Source organism: Elgaria multicarinata, chromosome 2 (assembly GCF_023053635.1).
Source record: "Elgaria multicarinata webbii isolate HBS135686 ecotype San Diego chromosome 2, rElgMul1.1.pri, whole genome shotgun sequence".
NCBI lineage: Eukaryota > Metazoa > Chordata > Lepidosauria > Squamata > Anguidae > Elgaria > Elgaria multicarinata.
This window is the reverse complement of record NC_086172.1, coordinates 179,514,629-179,534,660: the sequence shown is the minus strand read 5'-3', so window position 1 is coordinate 179,534,660 and position 20,032 is coordinate 179,514,629. Positions and strand designations below refer to the sequence as shown.

Sequence of the window (20,032 nt, the reverse complement as noted above, 5' to 3'; positions counted from 1 at the left end):
TCTGAGGACTACCAGCTCCCTGCCCCTGAGTCACCAAGCCATAGGCAAGAGAAGAGAGAAAGGGAGAAACAGGGTGCTTGTGGCAGAGGAGCTAGGTAGCAGTTCAGTGTAGGGAGTGTGGGCCCTACCTACCAAGCGACCCTCCTCTACTTCTCAGACTCTCCCTTCCATAGAACTAGTTGGAGTCCAGGACAGTGTGTCAAAGAGGCAGGTGAGAGGCTGGTACAGATGATGGGTTCAGAGTACCCTTGGCTTTCTGGGGATGGCGGCATTAAATGGGCTTGCCTAATGCTACTCATACACATAGAATCATAGAATAGCAGAGTTGGAAGGGGCCTACAAGGCCATGGAGTCCAACCCCCTGCTCAGTGCAGGAATCCACCCTAAAGCATCCCTGACAGGTGGTTGTCCAGCTGCCTCTTGAAGGCCTCTAGTGTGGGAATAGAGCCCACAACCTCCCTAGGTAACTGATTCCATTGTCGTACTGCTCTAACAGTCAGGAAGTTTTTCCTGATGTCCAGCTGGAATCTGGCTTCTTTTTGTCTTGAGGCCGTTATTCTGTGTCCTGCACTCTGGGCAGAGGGGGGGGCAGTGGGGGCAGTTGGCAGGGGCCTACGATTTTGAGGGGGCCTGCTCCGAGTCCCCCTGGTAGAGGCAAAGAGGGACCTTTGGTAAAGATTTGTTACAAAGTAGCTCTCCTGTGAGTGAGCAGTACTGACTGCATTTTGAGAAAGCCAAGGCGTCTTCACACACACACACCCCATCTCCAGCAGAGATTAGTCAAAAGTACATGAATGGGTCTGAGAGCAATCACAAAAGGCTAGATCAAGCGAATCAAGTCATACTTTCGGTCCGCAATGGTGCAAGAACGTTTGAATGGATTTGCAGTTTTGAACATTAATGTTGACAAGGCAAAGTTGCTTGATTTTTCTGTTGTTGATGATGAATTTGCCCAAAGATAAGCATGTGAAGCATTTCTGAACGTGAAGAAGTGATGTCTTATATACATCTTGAATAAAAGTGCACTTGCCATTACCTTTTTTAAATAAACCCTTCTAGTTCATATGTATTTACAACTGATTAAAAACACTTAATGAGCAGTTTGAAATGGGGCCTACATTTCCCATCTGGCCCGGGCCTATTACCAGCTTTGCCCAGCCCTGCTCATACACACACACCAATTTTGTGTGGATGTGCCCTTAGCCATTGTAAAAGATCTGTGGTGGGCTGCTCTCTTAGAGGTAAAGATCCTAAGGCCATTCTCATTGGGAGTTTCTCGCCTGTAAATGCTGCTGTTAGTGTTATTATTTATCACATTTTTCCCCTGACGTGTGGGGCAGCATGTTTCATTTTATCCTTGCAACAGCCACGGCCCCGTAATGTAGGCCAGACTGAAAGATAGGTCACCCAGTAAGGTTTATCATGGTGGTGTGCAGCTTTGGTCACTGCAGTTCAAACAGAATATTTAGAGCTGGGAAAGGTGCAGAAAAAGACATCCTAAATGACCAAGGGGGCTGTATTTTACTACCTTTCAGGCACTTTCATACAGGCCAACAGCTGTCCTGCTGATGCATGGGTATTTTAAAACGCAGCTTAATCTGAAAAGCGTGGGGGTCAAGGAAGTGGGCCATAGAGCAGTTTGCAAATCTCAGGGCTTACTCAACTAAGCAGCAATTGTTAGTTACAGCAAAGAAGTGCACTGTTGGAGGGTGGGCTGTTGCAGCCGCCGCCACTGCCAGCAATTTGCCCTCTCTAGCCGCTGTAAACATCCTTGGCAAGGGGATAACACACACATACACACCCCGCTTATTTCAGCACCAGAGCACTTTGCTTCCAGCGTTGCCAAACTTGAGATATGTGCTGAACGGCAAAGTAGTGCTTGCCCCCACCAGACATTTTACACAAAGAATTCAAAAGAATGAGGGGGTTGTGGAATTTGGTTGAGAGAGTCACATAGCAAAGCATTTATTGGGCTGCAAAAGAACCATAGAATCATAGAATAGCAGAGTTGGAAGAGGCCTACAAGGCCATCGAGTCCAACCCCCTGCTCAATGCAGGAATCCACCCTAAAGCATCCATGACAGAGGGCTGTCCAGCTGCCTCTTGAAGGCCTCTAGTGTGGGAGAGCCCACCACCTCCCTAGGTCACTGGTTCCATTGTCGTACTGCTCTAAGAGTCAGGAAGTTTTTCCGGATGTCCAGCTGGAATCTGGCTTGCTTTAACTTGAGCCCATTTTTCCGTGTCCTGCACTCTGGGAGGATCGAGAAGAGATCCTGGCCCTCCTCTGTGTGAAGCTCAGCTAGATGCTGCTGAGGCATCGGACCTTTTTAAACGCTGCCGGTGAAACTCTTTTTCACGCACGTGCAGGTCATGGACACTTGCCACCTCAGGCACTTATATGCCTGCCTGTTTGCTTGCACAGGGCCATGTGTGTGCTATGCAGAAAGGTATCCCAACACATACTACACAAGAATTGCCATAAGGATCAGACGAAAGTTCCAGGCATCTCGGTATTTTGTGCCCCGTAGCGGCCAGCGAGATGATTCTGGCAGGGTGACATTAGAGCACACACACCAATTACAGCATCCAGGTATATTGCCCCTGAATTTGGAGACTCCACTCTTAGATAGTGTGGTGTATTGCTGCTAGTAGGATTAGGTAGATTGGTGGAAGATGGGTGTTTGTGAAAGCCATCCCTGCTAGCGGCCCGCAGAACATTCAATGCAGGAAGCTGGTAGCTCCGTTTTTGTTTGTCCCATAGCTGCTGCCACTGAGGTTAGTTGAATGACCCGGGCAGATTCCATTCCTTTCAGTGAATGGACTTGTGTGCAAGAACATCCCGTTCTTGGGAGAGCTCTTAAGATGGCAGCTAAGATAGCTGTTGGTTTTAAGAGTTCAGGGAACAGGCAGCACCATCAAAACAGGTCAATGGGTTTAAAATGCCAGCTCATCAAATGAAACCGTTTTAACCCTTCCCAAAGCTGTTCTCTCTCTTGGTAAAGTACTTTGTTTCAAAACTAAAAAGCTGGGATCCTAAAGCTCATGATCTTAAAATGACTCCCCAAGAGCAAGTTATTGGGATAGTTCACCTAAGGAAGCAGGCGAGAGTTAGGACCAAACGAAATGCAAACGTCCGCGTTCCAGGAAGCCTTCCCTGAATGACCAGCTTGGACAGCTTTGAAGTGTGGGAGTTCAGCCAAACAACTCAATCAGCTAACCACTCCCAATGAATGAGCAGAGGCAGCCTTCCCCAACCTGATGACCTCCACATGTTTTGGGAAACAAGCTCCAGCATTTCTGACCCAGCCCAGTTTTAGTTATACTTGTAGGGAGGCAGGAAAAGATCACGCAGCAGCGGCTGCCGCCTCAGTCACTCATGCTGTCCCAATGGGAGGGACACGCCCCGCCCCGCCGCCCCCACAGTCGCCCTTGGGACTGTGTCTGGATGCAGTAAAACACATCGTGTTTGAAAGGCTATTAAACCGAGTAATAAGAATTTATTCTGTTTGTTCTTGAAGAGATGAAATACGTTACTATTCTTGTTGCATAGTTTACATCGTCAAGGATTTGGCACTTAAAAGTTAATTTTCAGGCATGGTCGTATCATCATTTTTCTTGTTCCGTTTTTGTTCGTTTAAAAATAGCGCCCCACCTTTCACCTGGGCATCAGAATCTGAAAGCTGTGCTTTTTCATTGAATGCCTCTGATGTTGAGGTCTGAGCTGGCTGCTAACAACGAGCCACTCTCACCACGCTGATAAGAGTCCCTGCCTTTTTTAAAAAAAAAATGCAGTTAAGGGTAAGCAGGTATGCAGAAGCTAAATACGTAGCAATATCCAAACTTATAACAATTGTTTTTCTTCTCCTTCCCCTCTCCATACAGCTGGTGAAAGGCCTTCAACAGGAGCTGAATCGTTTGTACACCCTTTTCTGTTCTCGGAATCCAGAGTTCACCGAAAAGGGTGGGAAAGTATCCATTGTGTCACATTCCTTAGGATGCGTCATCACGTATGACATCATGACTGGGTGGAATCCAGTCAGGCTCTATGAACAGTTACTCGAGAAGGAGTACGATGATCTAGAGGACACCTGGATGAGCTATGAAGAGCAGCATTTGCTAGAGGAGTTTTATTTAACCAAGCAGCGGTAAATAACTTCCATTTCTATTAGTGGGAGAGGTGTTGGTGTGTCGGAAAAAAATATATTTTAGCAACTGAATTACTTTGCCACACATCCACTTCCCAATTCCAACTGTGCTTCAACAAAGTATAGTTGACTGATTCTGAAAGGCAGTTCTATCCTTTGGGGTGGTGTGTGTGTGAGAGAGAGAGAGCAATGAGAGAGATATGCACACACAGAAACAGTTTGTCCAGCTAGTAACACATGCAGCAGGAATAGTTCTTCAGTCCACATAAAGGGTCAAGGAGTTTTTTAAAGATCAAATCAACCACCAAGTGAAGGTGTGTGGGGGGGGGGGGCGCAGTGCATCACACGGGAATTCAGCTCCACCATTTTCCTGATTGAAATCTCCCCCTTCTCTGAAATGTTGCTTAACCAAAAGGACTTGTGCAACTGTGCATTTTTTTCCTAGATTGAAGGAGATAGAAGAGAGGTTGCACGGGCTGAAGAAATCCACCATATCTAAGACACCTGCCTTAAAATTCAAGGTGCGAAAGTGCAAGAAATGTGCCTTTCTAGTACTGGCTCACTTTCAGCAAGAAAAGAGGCTTCAACTCACTTCTCCAGGTTCTATCTTGAAACACCTAGTAGACAATCCTCTCCCAGTCAGATCCACAAATATTTTTCCCCCATACAGACTTCAGGATTAACTAACAAGCAGCCCCTTTCAAAGAGAGTAAAAGAAAGCACCCCTTCTACATGAGAGTGAATAGAGAGTAGCCATCAAGAAGTTGAGGGTGTGGCCCCCTGCTCCTAAATCAAGCTGTCCAGTTGCTGAGGAAAAGCTCCATGTAGTGCACTTCAGAGATTGTCTTCATCAAGAGAGCTTTTGCTGTTGGGCAGCGTAGAAATGTAATAAATAAGTACCCAGTGGAAAAGGCGTTGAGGTGCCAGGGACCTTGAGTGCTGATTTCACGTTCAGCTCTTTATCTGCTGCATTAAAAGGCGGACGGGTATTAGATTGTGCCTCTGGCACTGAGAATATGGTAAAGGAACAGCCAGGCAAGCCACTCTTGAAGCACTTTTTGTGTAATTTACTTCCTCTTCACGCCTGCTTAGCTTGCAGATCACATGCATTTTTATTCATTAAAAATAAGGCTGGGCAATCTCTGGAGGCCAGTCTCCCCCTCCGAAACGACATACACACCCTCTCGCTGCCGTGCCGCTGAATTGCCACCAAAATTCAGTTGAGCAACGGCCCTTAAAACTCCAGCGGAAAAGGAACCGACAGCAGTTCAAACTTAACAGGAAGCCAAACATCTATGAAACAGCCAATAACGTATGTACAAGCTCAGCCGTATCAGATTGTCTTGAGCAAGCCACATTTCTGATATTGATTGAAGTTTGTATCTGATGGATCAGGTTTGATTGTATTAAGTCAAGTATGTGTCATGCAGAATTTTACCTGGGATCTGGATTGTAGAATTTTAGAGAAGAGACGTGGAGGCAATAACGTTCTCTTCTGTTAGGGCAGCCTTCCTCAACCTAGGGCGCTCCAGATGTGTTGGACTGCATCTCCCAGAATGCCCCAGCCAGCTGGCTGGGGCATTCTGGGAGTTGTAGTCCAACATATCTGGAGCGCCCCAGGTTGAGGAAGGCTGTGTTAGGGTCTCAGAAGGGCCCGCAGCTCAGTGGCACGCGGTAGGCTCCAGTTTACTCACTAGGAATGTCTTCCCCAACCTGGTGCCCTACAGTGGCCCTGCTGGCTGGGGATGATGGGTGTTGCAGTCTTAACACAATTGAGGGCTTCAGGTTGAGGAAGGCTGCCCTAGAACCTTGTGTGTGAGGGGGCAGAGGAAGGCCCTTGACTGATGTGCTGGAGAGCCACTGCCAGTCACAAGAGGGCAGGATTGGGTTAGAGAGACCCCTGGTCTGATCTGGGATAAAGCGTGTTAATTTTTTCCACAGAACTTGCTTTTCTACTTCCTCAAAAAAAAAAAGCCAGCTATATGAAATATTTTCTTAAAATACAGTTAAGCTTCTTAACTTCCCACATAGCCAGTCATGACCGAGCAGATTCCTGCTGTGGGATTCCTCTGAAGAGTCATCGTTGTCTCCCAGGCTCTCTTGTACCTCTCACACAGGATACTCCTTTCAGCTGAAATTCCCTCCGATAGCAATCCTGAGGTATTTTTGCAGCCCGCGTTCATGACCACGTCAGTCTCCTGTGGCTATTGCAATATGTAAAAAGGATGATGCGTTATTACATTGTGATTTCCCCTCAATTTGCAATGTTCCTCAAGGCAGTGAGATCGCAACTCTTCCCCATCCTCCAAAACAAAGTGCCCCGATATCTGCTAGAAAGCTGCCTTTTTCTCTGCCTGTTAATATCAAATGAAATGTCTCCTTAGGTTGAAAATTTCTTCTGTATGGGATCTCCATTAGCCGTGTTTTTGGCCTTGCGCGGCACCCGTCCAGGAAACCGTGGAAGTCAAGATCACATTCTGCCCAGAACTATTTGTAACCGGTTGCTAAACATTTTTCATCCAACAGATCCAGTGGTGAGTGTTAGTGCAGTAACAAGCTTTCACCTCGCAGAGGCGGCCCTACCATGAGGCAAGGTGAGGCGGCCCCCTCAGGTGGCGGATTTCGGGTGCCATTAAAGGGCGGCAGCAGAGCGGAAGGCAGATCAGACCCATGGGGCACAGACTTCCTTCTCGTCTTTTGGCGAGATTTGTGCGGGAGAGTTTCCCAACGGATCATGCCCCTCACTGTCATTGTTAGAAGTGGGGAGGAAGCCATTCGGATTTTCTGCCTCGGGACCAGGCTGTTTTGTGCCACCCGTGACCAAGAATGTTTCTAAGCAAAAGCTGCTGAAGGGAAGTCAAAGGCAATGTGTAAGAAGGGATCATGAAAGCTGCCTTTGTGGACATAGCTATGGGTTAGCATGTCGCCCAGCCTGGCAGAACAACCTCTTGTTAGGGTGAAGACAGACATAATCTAAGAGAGCTCACAGCACATTCCTCAGCTGCTTCCTGCGATTGGCAGTGAATCAGATGCTGGGTCAGCAGGTACTTTTCCGCTGCCCAGGGTGTTCCAGGTGGGTTGTCTTTTAAAAGTGCTGCACTGGTGATACACATTTTTTTTTGTTCCTTATTCTTTAAAAAAAAAGAGAGGAATTTAAAGTGGGGATTTAATGGTATGTACATTTCTTGGTGATATCGCAAGACATTTATTTAAAATATTTCTAGGCTGACTTTCAGGGCAGAAGCCTCCCAAGGTGGTTTACAACATCATCATCATAAATCGACACAGTATTAAGGCAGCGAACATTTATAAAACAACAGCTACTGGCCATAAAATATTACTAAAAACCTACAACATAATTGCAGCTACAGAGCAGAACAGTCTTAAAACATCAGGAAAAACTTCCTGACTGTTAGAGCAGTACGACAATGGAATCAGTTGCCTGGTGAGGTTGTGGGCTCTCCCACACTAGAGGCCTTCAAGAGGCCGCTGGACAACCATCTGTCAGGGATGCTTTAGGGTGGATTCCTGCATTGAGCAGGGGGTTGGACTCGATGGCCTTGGAGGCCCCTTCCAACTCTGCTATTCTATGATTCTAGGAGGCCAACCAGGATGATCAGGGGTCTGGAAACAAAGCCCTATGAAGAGAGACTGAAAGAACTGGGTATGTTTAGCCTGGAGAAGAGAAGATGGAGGGGAGACATGATAGCACTCTTCAAATACTTAAAAGGTTGTCACACAGAGGAGAGCCAGGATCTCTTCTCGATCCTCCCAGAGTGCAGGACATGGAAGAACGGGCTTAAGTTAAAGGGAGCCAGATTCCAGCTGGACATCAGGAAAAACTTTCTGTTAGAGCAGTACAACAATGGAACCAGTGACCTAGGGAGGTGGTGGGCTCTCCCACACTAGAGGCCTTCAAGAGGCAGCTGGACAACCACCTGTCAGGGATGCTTTAGGGTGGATTCCTGCATTGAGCAGGGGGTTGGACTCGAACTCTGCTATTCTATGATTCTAATAAAACATAATCAAGAGAAAGCCATTGTATGAAAGTAGGTCCTCAGGGTCTTCCTAAAAGGCTGCAATGATGGGACCTGATAGACTCCCAGTGGCAACCGATTCCAGAGGTGTGAAGCCAGAGCAGAAAAGGCCCTTGTGTACTCATCCCTCAAATGGGGGCAAGTTAGAAGGGCCTCTATGGCTGACTTTAAAGTGTGGGCAGGCTGATACGAGCTTCGGCTATTGGGCGGTATAAAAATGTAATAAATAAATAAATAAATAAATACGGGTGAAAGTAAATTGGCCGCAAAAGGTTTAAAGCTTCAAAGTCAAAGCCAGCTCGGAAACATACTGGTAGCTGGTGCAGTATCGGTGTCATATGGTATGATTGCTTCCACCAGCTGGTATAGCCAGCTTCTCATTGAAAATTATAGAAGAGGCTTCCCCTGAACTCAAGCCTGCAAAGGAATAGGTACATTTTATAACTGGATGCAGCAAAGCACTTCCAGACCAGTCTGGCTGCTCTAGAAATCTTACATGAGTCTTCACCCCTTAGTCTTCTTCCAGGATCTTACTTGAATGTTTTTTCTCAGTTTTGTGGAAATCAGTTAGAATATCTGATGAAATCATCAATATCCTTGAAGCTTTCCATTGGAAATCCAGTGCATGGTTAAAAAAAAAAAAGTTATCTCAATGGCTGCACGTACCATTAGAAAACTCTGAAACAGCAGTTCTTTGGATTTTTGCAGACAAGGAGTAGCTATTCTTGAATTTTTTTTAAAGAAGTGCCTGTCCAGAAACCTTCCTTTTGGGCAATTTCCTCATCTTCAATACTTTGGTGACTTCAATAGGATTACTGGAAGCAAGGACCACACGATCTCCTTGGCCTTGGGCAAATGTGTTGAATTTATATGTTGCTTTGGCTTTTCAAAATGAAGGAGGTTAGAACACCCGCAGTTTTATGTAAAACCAAAAATGCTTCTTACAAAGTCTCCATTGATTGCAATATGTCTAATTGTTTTCCCATGTCACAATGTAAGCTAAGTAAAAGGCTGTGAGGCCTGAGGCCCTTCCTTAAGCATTCAGCTGCTGAGAAATGTGTCCTGAAATAGTAGATGGCCTTGACCAAATCGCCGTCTTATTTTTAGCAGTAAAACGTTTAATGAAGAAGGGAATGATGTGCGAGTCTGAGAAAGGGATACGTATCTGTCTAAATCAGCCTTCCTCAACCTGGGGCGCTCCAGATGTGTTGGACTGCAACTCCCAGAATGCCCCAGCCAGCTGGCTGGGGCATTCTGGGAGATGCAGTCCAACACATCTGGAGCGCCCCAGGTTGAGGAAGGCTGGTCTCAATGAAGAACAGGTGGCATGAAAGAAGCCACTTGTACCCTATCACCCAAGGTTTCTCTTGTCTTTTTACTTGCAGGCCTATAGACTAGAACCTTTAATTCTCAAGCACTATAGCAACATATCTCCTGTCCAGATCCACTGGTATAACACCACGAACCCTCTACCTTATGAGCACATGAAGCCAAGTTTCCTCAACCCGGCAAAAGAATCTACCTCAGTCTCTGAGAGTGAAACACTCCCAACGATACCCAGCCCGACGACGTCACCCGTCATGGCCCGGCGCCACTACGGGGAGTCCATAACGAACATAGGCAAAGCAAGTATATTGGGTAATTATTCTTGAATACCCTTGAAAAACCTCTGTTTACGTGTGCCTGTCATACCTCCAAGGAACATCACGCCCGCAGCCACGAGGCAGCTAGGTCATTTTAGACCCTGGATTTAATGGTCTTTCAGGGGGTCCCCTTTTGATGGCCATGTGTATTATTACTTCAGTTGTGAAGCACAGAACAAGCCTTTTGTCCCTCCACCGCTATTCTGTGCATTAGGAACCCTTTTCCTGAGGCATTAGAGCAAACCCAGCAAAAACAAAGCGAGCCGTGCTGGTGCCAAAGTTTTTAAAAATCCAAAATCTACAGTTGGGCAATATCTTTATTTGGACCAAACCAAATGCCACAAAAGAGTGTGCAAGCTTTTGAGATCTCCAGGACTCTTCATCAGGCTAGGTGGAACCATCCCCTGTCTCTCCCACCACCTAGCCATGAGGGAGTGGGAGAAAGGGGGGACAGTTTGCCAAACCCGATTAAAAAGAAATAACTCTGAGCATGTGCAGTCTTGCATTTTAATCAGAAAACCATAATGAGTGCGGTGGGGGGGAGGAGTTTGCATCTGCTGCCCTGATCCTAAATACAATTACTTGGGAAGAAGTTCCATTCTGTTGTAGAAAAGGAAAACCCATTTTAAAGAAAAAGTAATAAAAATACAGGTACCCAGCTTGGTTACTTCAGATCAGAAATTTGAACATCAAGCCCTAAAAATGCATAGGGTTAGGGTAGTCAATTAATAGTACCATTTTACAGATGAGACACACTAAATTTTGTATCCCCAAGCTATGTTTTTCTCTTCACAGTAACCTTGTCAGGCTGATATATATATATATATATATATATATATATATATATATATAATTTTATTTTATTTATTACATTTTTATACTGCCCAATAGCCAAGGCTGTCTGGGCAGTTTACAATTAAAACCATAACATACCAAGTCAAAATGTAAAACTTAAAAAAAAAAAATTAAAATACCATATAAAATCAAAATAAGTTATAGTTCAGGGAAAGCCTACCTGAAAAGATACGTTTTGAGGAGGCGTTTAAAGGGCGTTATATTTTCCACTTCCCGAATCACACGAGGGAGGGTTTTCCAGAGGGCGGGGGCCGCTACAGAGAAGTCTTGCTGTTGAGGTTCTTCATGGCTAGGGTGGCCCTATGGAAAGGAGGACAGGGCTCCTGTATCTTTAACAGTTGCACAGAAAAGGGAAGTTCAGCAGGTGTCCTTTGTATATATGGAGAGGGAAAGGAAAGGAACCTCTCATGCAAGCACTGAGTGAGTCATTACTGACTCTTGGAGGGACGCCAGCTTTCGCTGACGTTTTCTTGGCAGGCCTTATAGCGGGGTGGTTTGCCGTTGCCTTCCCCAGCCGTTATTACCTTTACCCCAGCTAACTGGGTACTTATTTTACCGACCTCGGGAGGATGGAAGGCTGAGTCGACCCGAGCCGGCTGCCTCACTGCAGTTAAAGCTGCAGGAACTATACTAGAGTGACCAGATTTAAAAGAGGGCAGGGCACCTGCAGCTTTAACTGTTGTGATGAAGAGGGAATTTCACCGGGTTCCCCATATATACAAAGGACACCTGCTGAAATTCCCTTTTCAATACAACTCTTAAAGATACAGGAGCCCTGTCCTCCTTTTCATAGGGTCACCCTATTCATGGCGATATTCCGTTTGTTTTGAAATGGCCAGCAAGACCTCCTCTGAAGATCGTAAATGCCATCTGGGTGTATATAAGGGAAGGCGGTCTACTGAGTACCCTGGTCCCAAGTTGTTTAGGGCCTCATAGGATAACAGGATAACCTTGTACGTGGCTCAGTAGCTAGCAAGCAGCCAGTGCAGTTCTTTTAACACCGGCTTCATGTGGGCAGAGCCAGGCGTCCCCTTGAGCACCCTCACTGCTGCGTTCTGAACCACACACGTGGGTATCGCCCCAGATTTTTTCTCTCCCTGAACCTCGGTTTTCCACATTCTAACTCTACATAAAACCTTTGAAAGTTTGCAAGACAGTGTTTAAAGGGCAGTAGATAGTGAAATAATGAGGCTTGAGCACAGTGGAGAATGGGATATTCCCGCAACAGAAGCCCTGCTCTGTGTAAAGACGTCTGAAACCTCCCACGCAAACAAGCAGAGGCTCCTCATTGGTTCAGCTGCAGCCAATTCCAACTCTCTTCTGAGTGTACCTGTATGATGCATATGTTTGTTACGTTCCTATTTTATGTTTTTAAGGTGCACAGCCTAAAGATGCAATGAATGCAGGGACTCTTAGCATAGTGGTGGCCTGAAGTCTGGCACCTGTCATTTGTGGCTAGAACTCTGTCCACAAGGGGGCAGCAGAGTCCGAGGATAAAGCCGGCGCCCTCGTTTTTAAATACTTCAAAGTGAGGTTTATCAGTCTGCGATGCTCTTTTGATTAGCACGGAAGTATCGAGGCAGCCTAAGACTTCTGTAGGAAGGGCGAAAGGCCTGGGATGGGGGTGGGAGATAGACAGGTCATAGAATCATAGAATTAGTAGAGTTGGAAGGGGCCTATAAGGCCATTGAGTCCAACCCCCTGCTCCATGCAGATCTGCACAGCCTTTGAATTTTTAGCAGCGGGAGCAAGAATATGCAAACGTCATGCAGTAAGCACGAGGGTAAGCTGGGCTAGGAGTTACGGGGAAGAGGTGGGGGCCACGTGGGCTTCCATTTGGGGCAGCAGCTGTGCATTGAGAGAAACCCTCCCCCCAGTGCCGCGTGATTGCCGAGTTGCAACGCCTGTTGTGTTGTGCTAACTAAACGCAGGAGCTGCTAGCATTGGGAAAGGCCTCGGAGGGATGCTCTTCTCACGGTTTGGACGTTCCAGTGCTCCCACCATGCAGGCTCTCGAGTCAGGAAAAGAAGAGACAGAAGTGGAGGACAAGAAGGCAGCCTTGAACCAGACCTCCATCGGGACTCAGACGTTCCCACACAGCAGCTCCGGCTTCCTAGACCCAACATGTAAGCCAGCCGCGTGCTCTCCACTGGGCCAGTCTGGGTTTCACCTTTCTCCTCCCGCTGAAGCGGAGGCACCTGAGATGTAGGTCAGCAACGTGGGGCGGTTGAAACGACTCTGGTACATCTGTAGCTTCTTCAGCTACAGACTGGGTGTGTTCCATTCCTATAAATCCAGAGTTCTCAAGCTGCATCACACTCAGCCTCCCTAAATTCAGGGCAGCTAAAATCAGAGCTTCCCCAGACATGATAGGATGTCTTCTCTGGAGATCCACAGAGATAACACGTCCCCTTTTTCGGCTTCTGAAGGGGGAGGGGGGCTGTTGGGAGAATAGGGAGTCCCGCGTTGAGACCTGATTTGAGCTAATTGGAATAGAAGGAGGGAGACTGGATTTCTGGACCACGCTAAGAGGCGGGCGGGGAGGCAGAAGCTAGCTCCTCCCCAAAGCTCACATCTCCTTAGGGAGGCCCCGCTGGCCTCTTGGGAGTCTGGAAAGCGGAGGAGGAATCTTGGTAGGTTGTGAAGTTAGTTTCCGTTCCCGTTCATTTAGCCCTCGGCTTTATCCTCAGAAGGCCAGCAACCGAGCCGCGTGGCCATCACTGCCCGTATTCCCTGAATGCTCGTGGCTTAAGAGGCCATCGCTGTTTACATCCCGAAGAGTGCAACTTCGAGACAGGGAAGTAGCAGAAGAGCAGGCGCCTTCCAGCGCCGTTCCCTGGCCACTCTCAGAGCCACTGCAGAACTACCCTGGGCCGCTCACTGCTGCGTCACCCGTTGCAGGATCCAGAGAGCGGGCTGCTCGCGTTCTCATTCAAACTGTGCTGCTGCCACAGCCTACCTTCCCCAATCCCATCTGAGCGGTGTCTCTCTTTTGGGAGCCATTTCAAATCAGGAGCTGTAGGAGGCGAAGGGTGCTGCTTAGCACCTACACACACACACACACACACCCTTACGTAGGCAAGGAGACGGGAAAGGGCAGAAAAGGGAGATGTTTCTCCATGGGACTGGTGCGTTCCGGTAGGAATACTTCTGGTTTTGTTCTTGTTTCCTGCCCAGTGGACCTGGAGCACCGGATCGACTTTGAGCTCCGGGAAGGCCTGGTGGAGAGCCGCTACTGGTCTGCCGTCACGTCGCACACAGCGTACTGGTCGTCTATGGACATTGCACTCTTCCTTCTTACCTTCATGTACAAGCAGGACCAAGAGGAGGATGGCATCAAGTCCCATTTAGACTCAGTTTGATTTTAGCTTGGGGGGAGTGGGGGAGGGGGTGGGGGGAGGAGGAGGAGGAAGAATGAAACTTGACAAATGGCACAAAGCAATCTAAGTGCAGCGCTTGTTTTTAAGGCATGGTGGTTTCAGGTTCAAATGCATGTCTGGATTTCTTCCTTCCAAGGTTATTTGTCCTTCGAGGCACATTCCCCGTCCTGGGCTAATGGGGGCCTTGGTGAAAGGCTGTTCTCAGCTCCCAGCCCTTTGACGATAACACGCAAGCCAGCAGGGGCTGTTCCAGCATCCATCGCAGGATTGGGGCCTCTTTGCAGATGAATCATAAGTGTGTTTTTTTTAAGTGCAAAGAGTAGTCTGCTCAGATGGGAGTTCGTTTCCATTTAAGAAGAATGCCTGGAAACCTCAACTGGCCATGTTCTGTGTCCTCTGTATGGCTACGTAAGAAGCAAATGGCTTTTCTTGTTCTTATATGAAGCCTGTTGCTCCTTGGCCCTTTGGAATGACAGTCACACGAAGAGTGTGCTAACACAACTCACTCCAATACTAACACTGGCAAACAGGCATGAGGTGAATATTTTTAAATATTATCATTATAATTTATTATTACCTCCAACTAACTGTTTTGTTTTAGCCCAGTGTGTAAAAAGCGTTACTTTTCTACTGTTTTTCCCCCTTTTTTTTTTCGTTTTTGGAGCAGGGGGCCTAATTTAAAGAACCACATTTATTTTCTACAGTGTTAAGACTTTATTCCTCAGATGACATATCTTTGTACTATTCAGATGGAGCTATGGACACTGGCACACTTTTCAGTATTTTTTCATTAAAAAAATAACCTTTGTGTTATCACACGACCGGTGCTTGTGGAAATGGTTTTTTTCTCCAAGGTAAGTAGTTTCCTGTGAGGCTTGGGCTCTTGCAATAGTGTTCATTCAGGAGCACAACGTTCATTTGCTTCACAAATTTGAAATATCAGCCTTGGAGTTCTTTGAGAATGAGCAGCAGAAACGGAGTCTTGAATTTGCATTTCTTCAGTGAAGGAGGCTCATGACATGACTTTGTGACATCGGACAATTAGACTGTTGTTAAGACCCTTTGGATCCAAAGAAGAAGCACCCATGTGTGCAGCCATAGCTTTGCATACGTCCCACGTCCCCCCCCCCCTTTCTTAGCTGTTTGCACTGCAATTGAGACAATCTGTGTATCAAACTGGAAAGCAGTTCACTTCACAAGAGCAACTGCTACGGTGAAAGTAAACCTCCCACCAGGCTCCTAGTTCATTCCCTCACACACATGCCCCTTCTCAGTTTCTCATGCACTATTGATCTTAAGTCCATAACGTGACTTCATTTTATTTATACATGCATCTGTTTCTCCTTTCTGCTATGCATTCAAGGCAACTGGCTTTACAAATAGTGATAAAACACTTAATACCAAGGAAATTGCAAACATAAAAACCAAGCGGAGCAAAATAATTGAAAACTGAGGCATTGAAAGTGCAGACCCAGAAAGTATTTACTCAAAAGGGTAGGCCTTCCCTAGACAATGGTCACATTCCTGCCTGACTCGCCACAGATAGAGAGATCATATGGAAACGTTCTGGGAAGTGGGCGTTTCTGGTATATGTTGTGAGTATTCCAGCACTTTTCTGGAGCATGGTGTTTGCCTGGAATTTTGGAACCGGAAAGGGGCTGAGGTTTAAATAGCACAAATTGTATCTTCAAGAGTTAATTCTTCACGTGTGCTGGAATGTTAACTGCGGCTTCATTTTCCATTGCTACGGAATGCAGTCATGCATCTCACTATCTCACAGTCATGAAATGGGCTTAGAAAACAGACTCCACTGAGATCCTTTCTGGATCTCTGTTTATCTCTGATCCCGACGTAAGGCTGTTCCTTCACAGGAAGTGCCTGAAATGATTTTCTGTGGATAATTTTTTTTAAAAAAAAGATTAATCTAGAGGGGAAATCTTGGACCAGCATGGAAAACTCACATGGAGCTCCGTCACACCTATTTTATTTTATTTTATCCAATTTTCATCCACTGGTGTTTCCTTAGCAAGTCAAGGGCTGGGCACTTTCATGTCTGTGTGTTCTGCTCTTTCAGCTCATGTATGTTTTCACCTGGAGCGCTACTATGCCGGTGAAATGTCCCGCCCGGCCCCTTGGGAAAGGTACAGGGGAGGAGGAGCAGCGAAGGTTTGTTTTGCTAGTTTCAAAGGGTGGGCAGATGATCATTTTGACTAATTTCTTTTGTAAAGTTGGTCAGGTCCCCTCCTTTGCTCCAAGGTAACCAAAACCAGCCGACAGAAAGCTCTGGCGTGGGCTGGTCCATGAAGTCACGAAGAGTCGGAAGCGACTGAATGAATAAACAACCACCACCAAAATGCTTACATGTGTGTAAGTTTTAAAGATAAAGAGATCAAAGTTGGCATGGTGATAGCTCTTGAGAATTTTAGCCACTCCAAGTATAAATCAGATCAGTTCATCCCTTGATTTTAAGGAATTTTAAAAATGAAATTAACAAAAAATGCTTACATCTGTGTAATTTTTAAAGATAAAGAGATTAAATTTGGCACAGTGGTAGCTCTTAAGAAAGGCTTTAGCCATGCTAAATTTGACTTCATCATTGCGAAGCTGTGCATCTACAAATTCATAAAATAGAGATCTGCTGGTTCCCTTATTCAAGAGTAAAACCCATTGATTTCAACTGCATTTGCATCCAAGTCATACTAAAATCAAATGCATGCTTACCTTTGAGTAAACCCCTTTGGACAAAAAGAGACTTACTTCTGAGTAAACTGAAGTAAGACCTCAGAAGGTCTCTGTTCAATGGGGTTTACTCAAAGGTAAGCATGCATCTGATTTTAGTATGACTTAAGAACATAAGTGCCCTGCTGGATCAGACCAAGGGTCCATCTAGTCCAGCACTCTGTTCACACAGGGGCCAACAAGGAGGACATGGTGTAACAGCACCCTGGACTTGGATGTAAATGCAGTTGAAATCAATGGGATATACTAGAGTAAGGGAACTAGTAGATCTCTTTTTTATGAGCGTGGAGATGCAAGCTTTGCATGATCAAAGGAAAGGACAATCCATCCTTTGCACTGGTGGACTATCAGGAAAAGCTTTTAAGGGGGGAATTTAAAAATTCCTAAAAACTCAAGGGGTGTACCGATCTGATTCAAACTTGGCATGCTGAAAGCTCTACTTAAGAGCTCTCAAGGTCCCAAGTTTTATCTATTTTAAAAAATAAAGGCGCCGCGGGCAAGGTACAGGTATTTTCCACATTCCTTTTAAGGTGAAAATGTACCCCTGGTCATGCCTACTCAGGAGTAAGAACATAGAGTTAAATGGGACCTCTCTTCCTTCTTCACGGTTGATTTGAGAACTGCCCGGCCCTCCTCTTTTGCTAGTGAGACTGCCCATAGACACACATGCCCCCAACAAAGAACGGGATGGTCTGATAGAATGCAACGACACCAATACACAGTAGGGAGGAGAACATTCATTTCACATGGAGGGAAAATAATCCAGACTTCCCCCACTCCAAAAACAAATGAAACATGGAGGGGAAGAGGCAAAATGAGTGCAGGACGTGGATGACGTGATGTGAGTACCAGGCTGCAAAACCGCATACCAGGCATGGCGAATGTGCGATAAATCGCTGGTGTGATGGAGCCCATGAATTCATCCTGGGAAATGGTCTGAACAGCTTCATCCTGAGCCCATTGACAGGACAATGGGGCTACTATAGAATGGCAGGGACAAAGTTGCCGGAGGGGTCAATCGTGGTGTCTGTTCTCAATGCCAGGTACCACTTCTAGTAATGTATGAAGTAACATCAATGCCTCTGAGCAGGTGCAGAGTATGTTTCCCCTTACCGCTGGTTAAATAGCATTTATGGACTTCAGGGATCATAGAATCATAGAATAGCAGAGTTGGAAGGGGCCTACAAGGCCATCAAGTCCAACCCCCTGCTCAATGCAGGAATCCACCCTAAAGCATCCCTGACAGATGGTTTTCCAGCTGCCTCTTGAAGGCCTCTAGTGTGGGAGAGCGCACAACCTCCCTAGGTAACTGATTCCATTGTCGTACTGCTTTAACAGGAAGTTTTTCCTGATGTCCAGCTGGAATCTGGCTTCCTTTAACTTGAGCCCATTATTCCGTGTCCTGCACTCTGGGAGGATTGAGAAGAGATCCTGGCCCTCCTCTGTGTGACAACCTTTTAAGTATTTGAAGAGAGCTGTCATGTCTCCCCTCAATCTTCTCTTCCCCAGGCTAAACATGCCCAGTTCTTTCAGTCTCCCTTCATAGGGCTTTGTTTCCAGACCCCTGATCATCCTGGTTGCCCTCCTCCAGCTTGTCTGCGTCCTTCTTGAATTGTGGAGCCCAGAACTGGACGTAATACTCCAGAAGAGGCCTAACCAGGGCCAAATAGAGAGAAACCAGTACCTCACGTGATTTGGAAGCTAAACTTCTATTAATGCAGCCCCAAATAGCATTTGCCTTTCTTGCAGCCATATCGCACTGTTGGCTCCTATTCAGCTTGCAATCTACAACAATTCCAAGATCCTTCTCGTTTGTAGTATTACTGAGCCAAGTATCCCCCATCTTGTAACTGTGCATTTGATTTCTATTTCCTAAATGTAGAACTTGGCATTTATTAGACAGCAGACCTTTCAGCTCTTGGGGGGGAATGGTGTTTCCCAACAGAAGTATATCTAGGTTGTTCTTAAGAATATGGTACCCTTACTTGGATGTGCTAAGCTGAGAACAGTATGATCACTGGACAGAGTCAGGGGCTTCCAAAAAGGTGGTCCCTAAGGAAAACCCAGCCTTTGGGGGCTTTGAGGTGTTGCGGGTGAAAAGTTGGACTAGGGTGTTGAATCTGCTAAGATTTGCCAGATTCACTGGGACTGGGCTTATCTCATGCCTAAACGCAATCATCCTCTCTAAAGATCTCACCAGGACAGCCTGTGACATGTGAAGCTGTCCACCACCTATGCCCAATCCCAGGCAAACTGCTACACTAGCAATCACATGGGCTAGATTGGTGGGTCACAGGGCCTGGTGGTAGATAAGTGCTCTTAAAAAGCCTAAATCCACCTACTTTTGGTGGCCTGCTTAAAGACACCTTGTCAACCAAACGTCAATGCGTGGTTGCTCTGTGTCAAAAGTGTGTGTGTGTGTGTGTGTGTGTGTGTGTGTGTGTGTGTTACCGGAATTAGGCATATCTAAGCCTTTTGGACCTGGACCTGTCTGAACAGCGAGCAGTATCATAGTCAGACTTTTATGTAAGTGGATGTAACTCGAAAAGTGTGGCTACAATTTTGACATGTCTCCAAATCTCTCTGCGAAGCTGAATGTCATCGTCTGCTAGAAGACCAGGCCTGGTCAAATGTTTTTTCTCTGATCTGCTTTTGTATTTATATGGCCAGGAAAGCCGCCTCTGTTATCGCTGGCCTTTAATAGAATAAGCGTGAGTCATGAGGCCTTGCTCCAGCTCTGGTTTCGTCTGGAGGAATGCTCAGCGCATTGTCTGTTACCTTCTGGCTTTTTCATTAACCAAAAGGGTGCAACTTTGTCTTCCTTCACACGACCTTTTTCTTGCTGATTCATCCTCAAAATAGGTTCTGTGGCCAGGATTTCTTTATGTATTGTTTTCCCGAGTTTTGTAGTTACGAGTGAACTTTTCTACTTTCCCTTGAAAATTATTAGCCTTTCAGAACTTTGCATCTTCTGTGAATCATTTACTTGGGCAACTAGAAATCTGTAATCCTTGATCTCCTATTGCGCTATTGTCTATGGATCCATTCTGGCCAGCTGAGTGATTCGAAGGGCCCCTCTACAACATCTCTGCTATCATGGGACACAGAAGAGACGCTACACAATCCTATGCCCGTTTTGTCAGATGCCAGCCCTATTGAGTTATGGTGGTGGTGCTTCATAAGGGAACGTACATTAGGACTGCAACCTAAAAGTAGCTTTTCCTCAAAGCTGG

At 46.3% G+C, this 20,032-nt stretch overlaps 1 protein-coding gene across 1 annotated transcript in view; it reads left to right on the top strand.

Annotated features, from left to right (window-relative positions):
• DDHD1 (DDHD domain containing 1) overlaps window positions 1-14,881 on the top strand; it is a 44,465-nt gene extending 29,584 nt beyond the window's left edge. The window contains exons 8-13 of the mRNA XM_063118506.1: window positions 3,883-4,145; window positions 4,591-4,666; window positions 6,530-6,679; window positions 9,568-9,820; window positions 12,612-12,806; window positions 13,858-14,881. Coding sequence (XP_062974576.1) covers window positions 3,883-4,145; window positions 4,591-4,666; window positions 6,530-6,679; window positions 9,568-9,820; window positions 12,612-12,806; window positions 13,858-14,042 — 1,122 coding nt within the window. The 3' untranslated portion in view covers window positions 14,043-14,881. The remainder of the gene's footprint in view (window positions 1-3,882; window positions 4,146-4,590; window positions 4,667-6,529; window positions 6,680-9,567; window positions 9,821-12,611; window positions 12,807-13,857) is intronic.
• The last annotated feature ends 5,151 nt before the right edge of the window (window positions 14,882-20,032 follow it).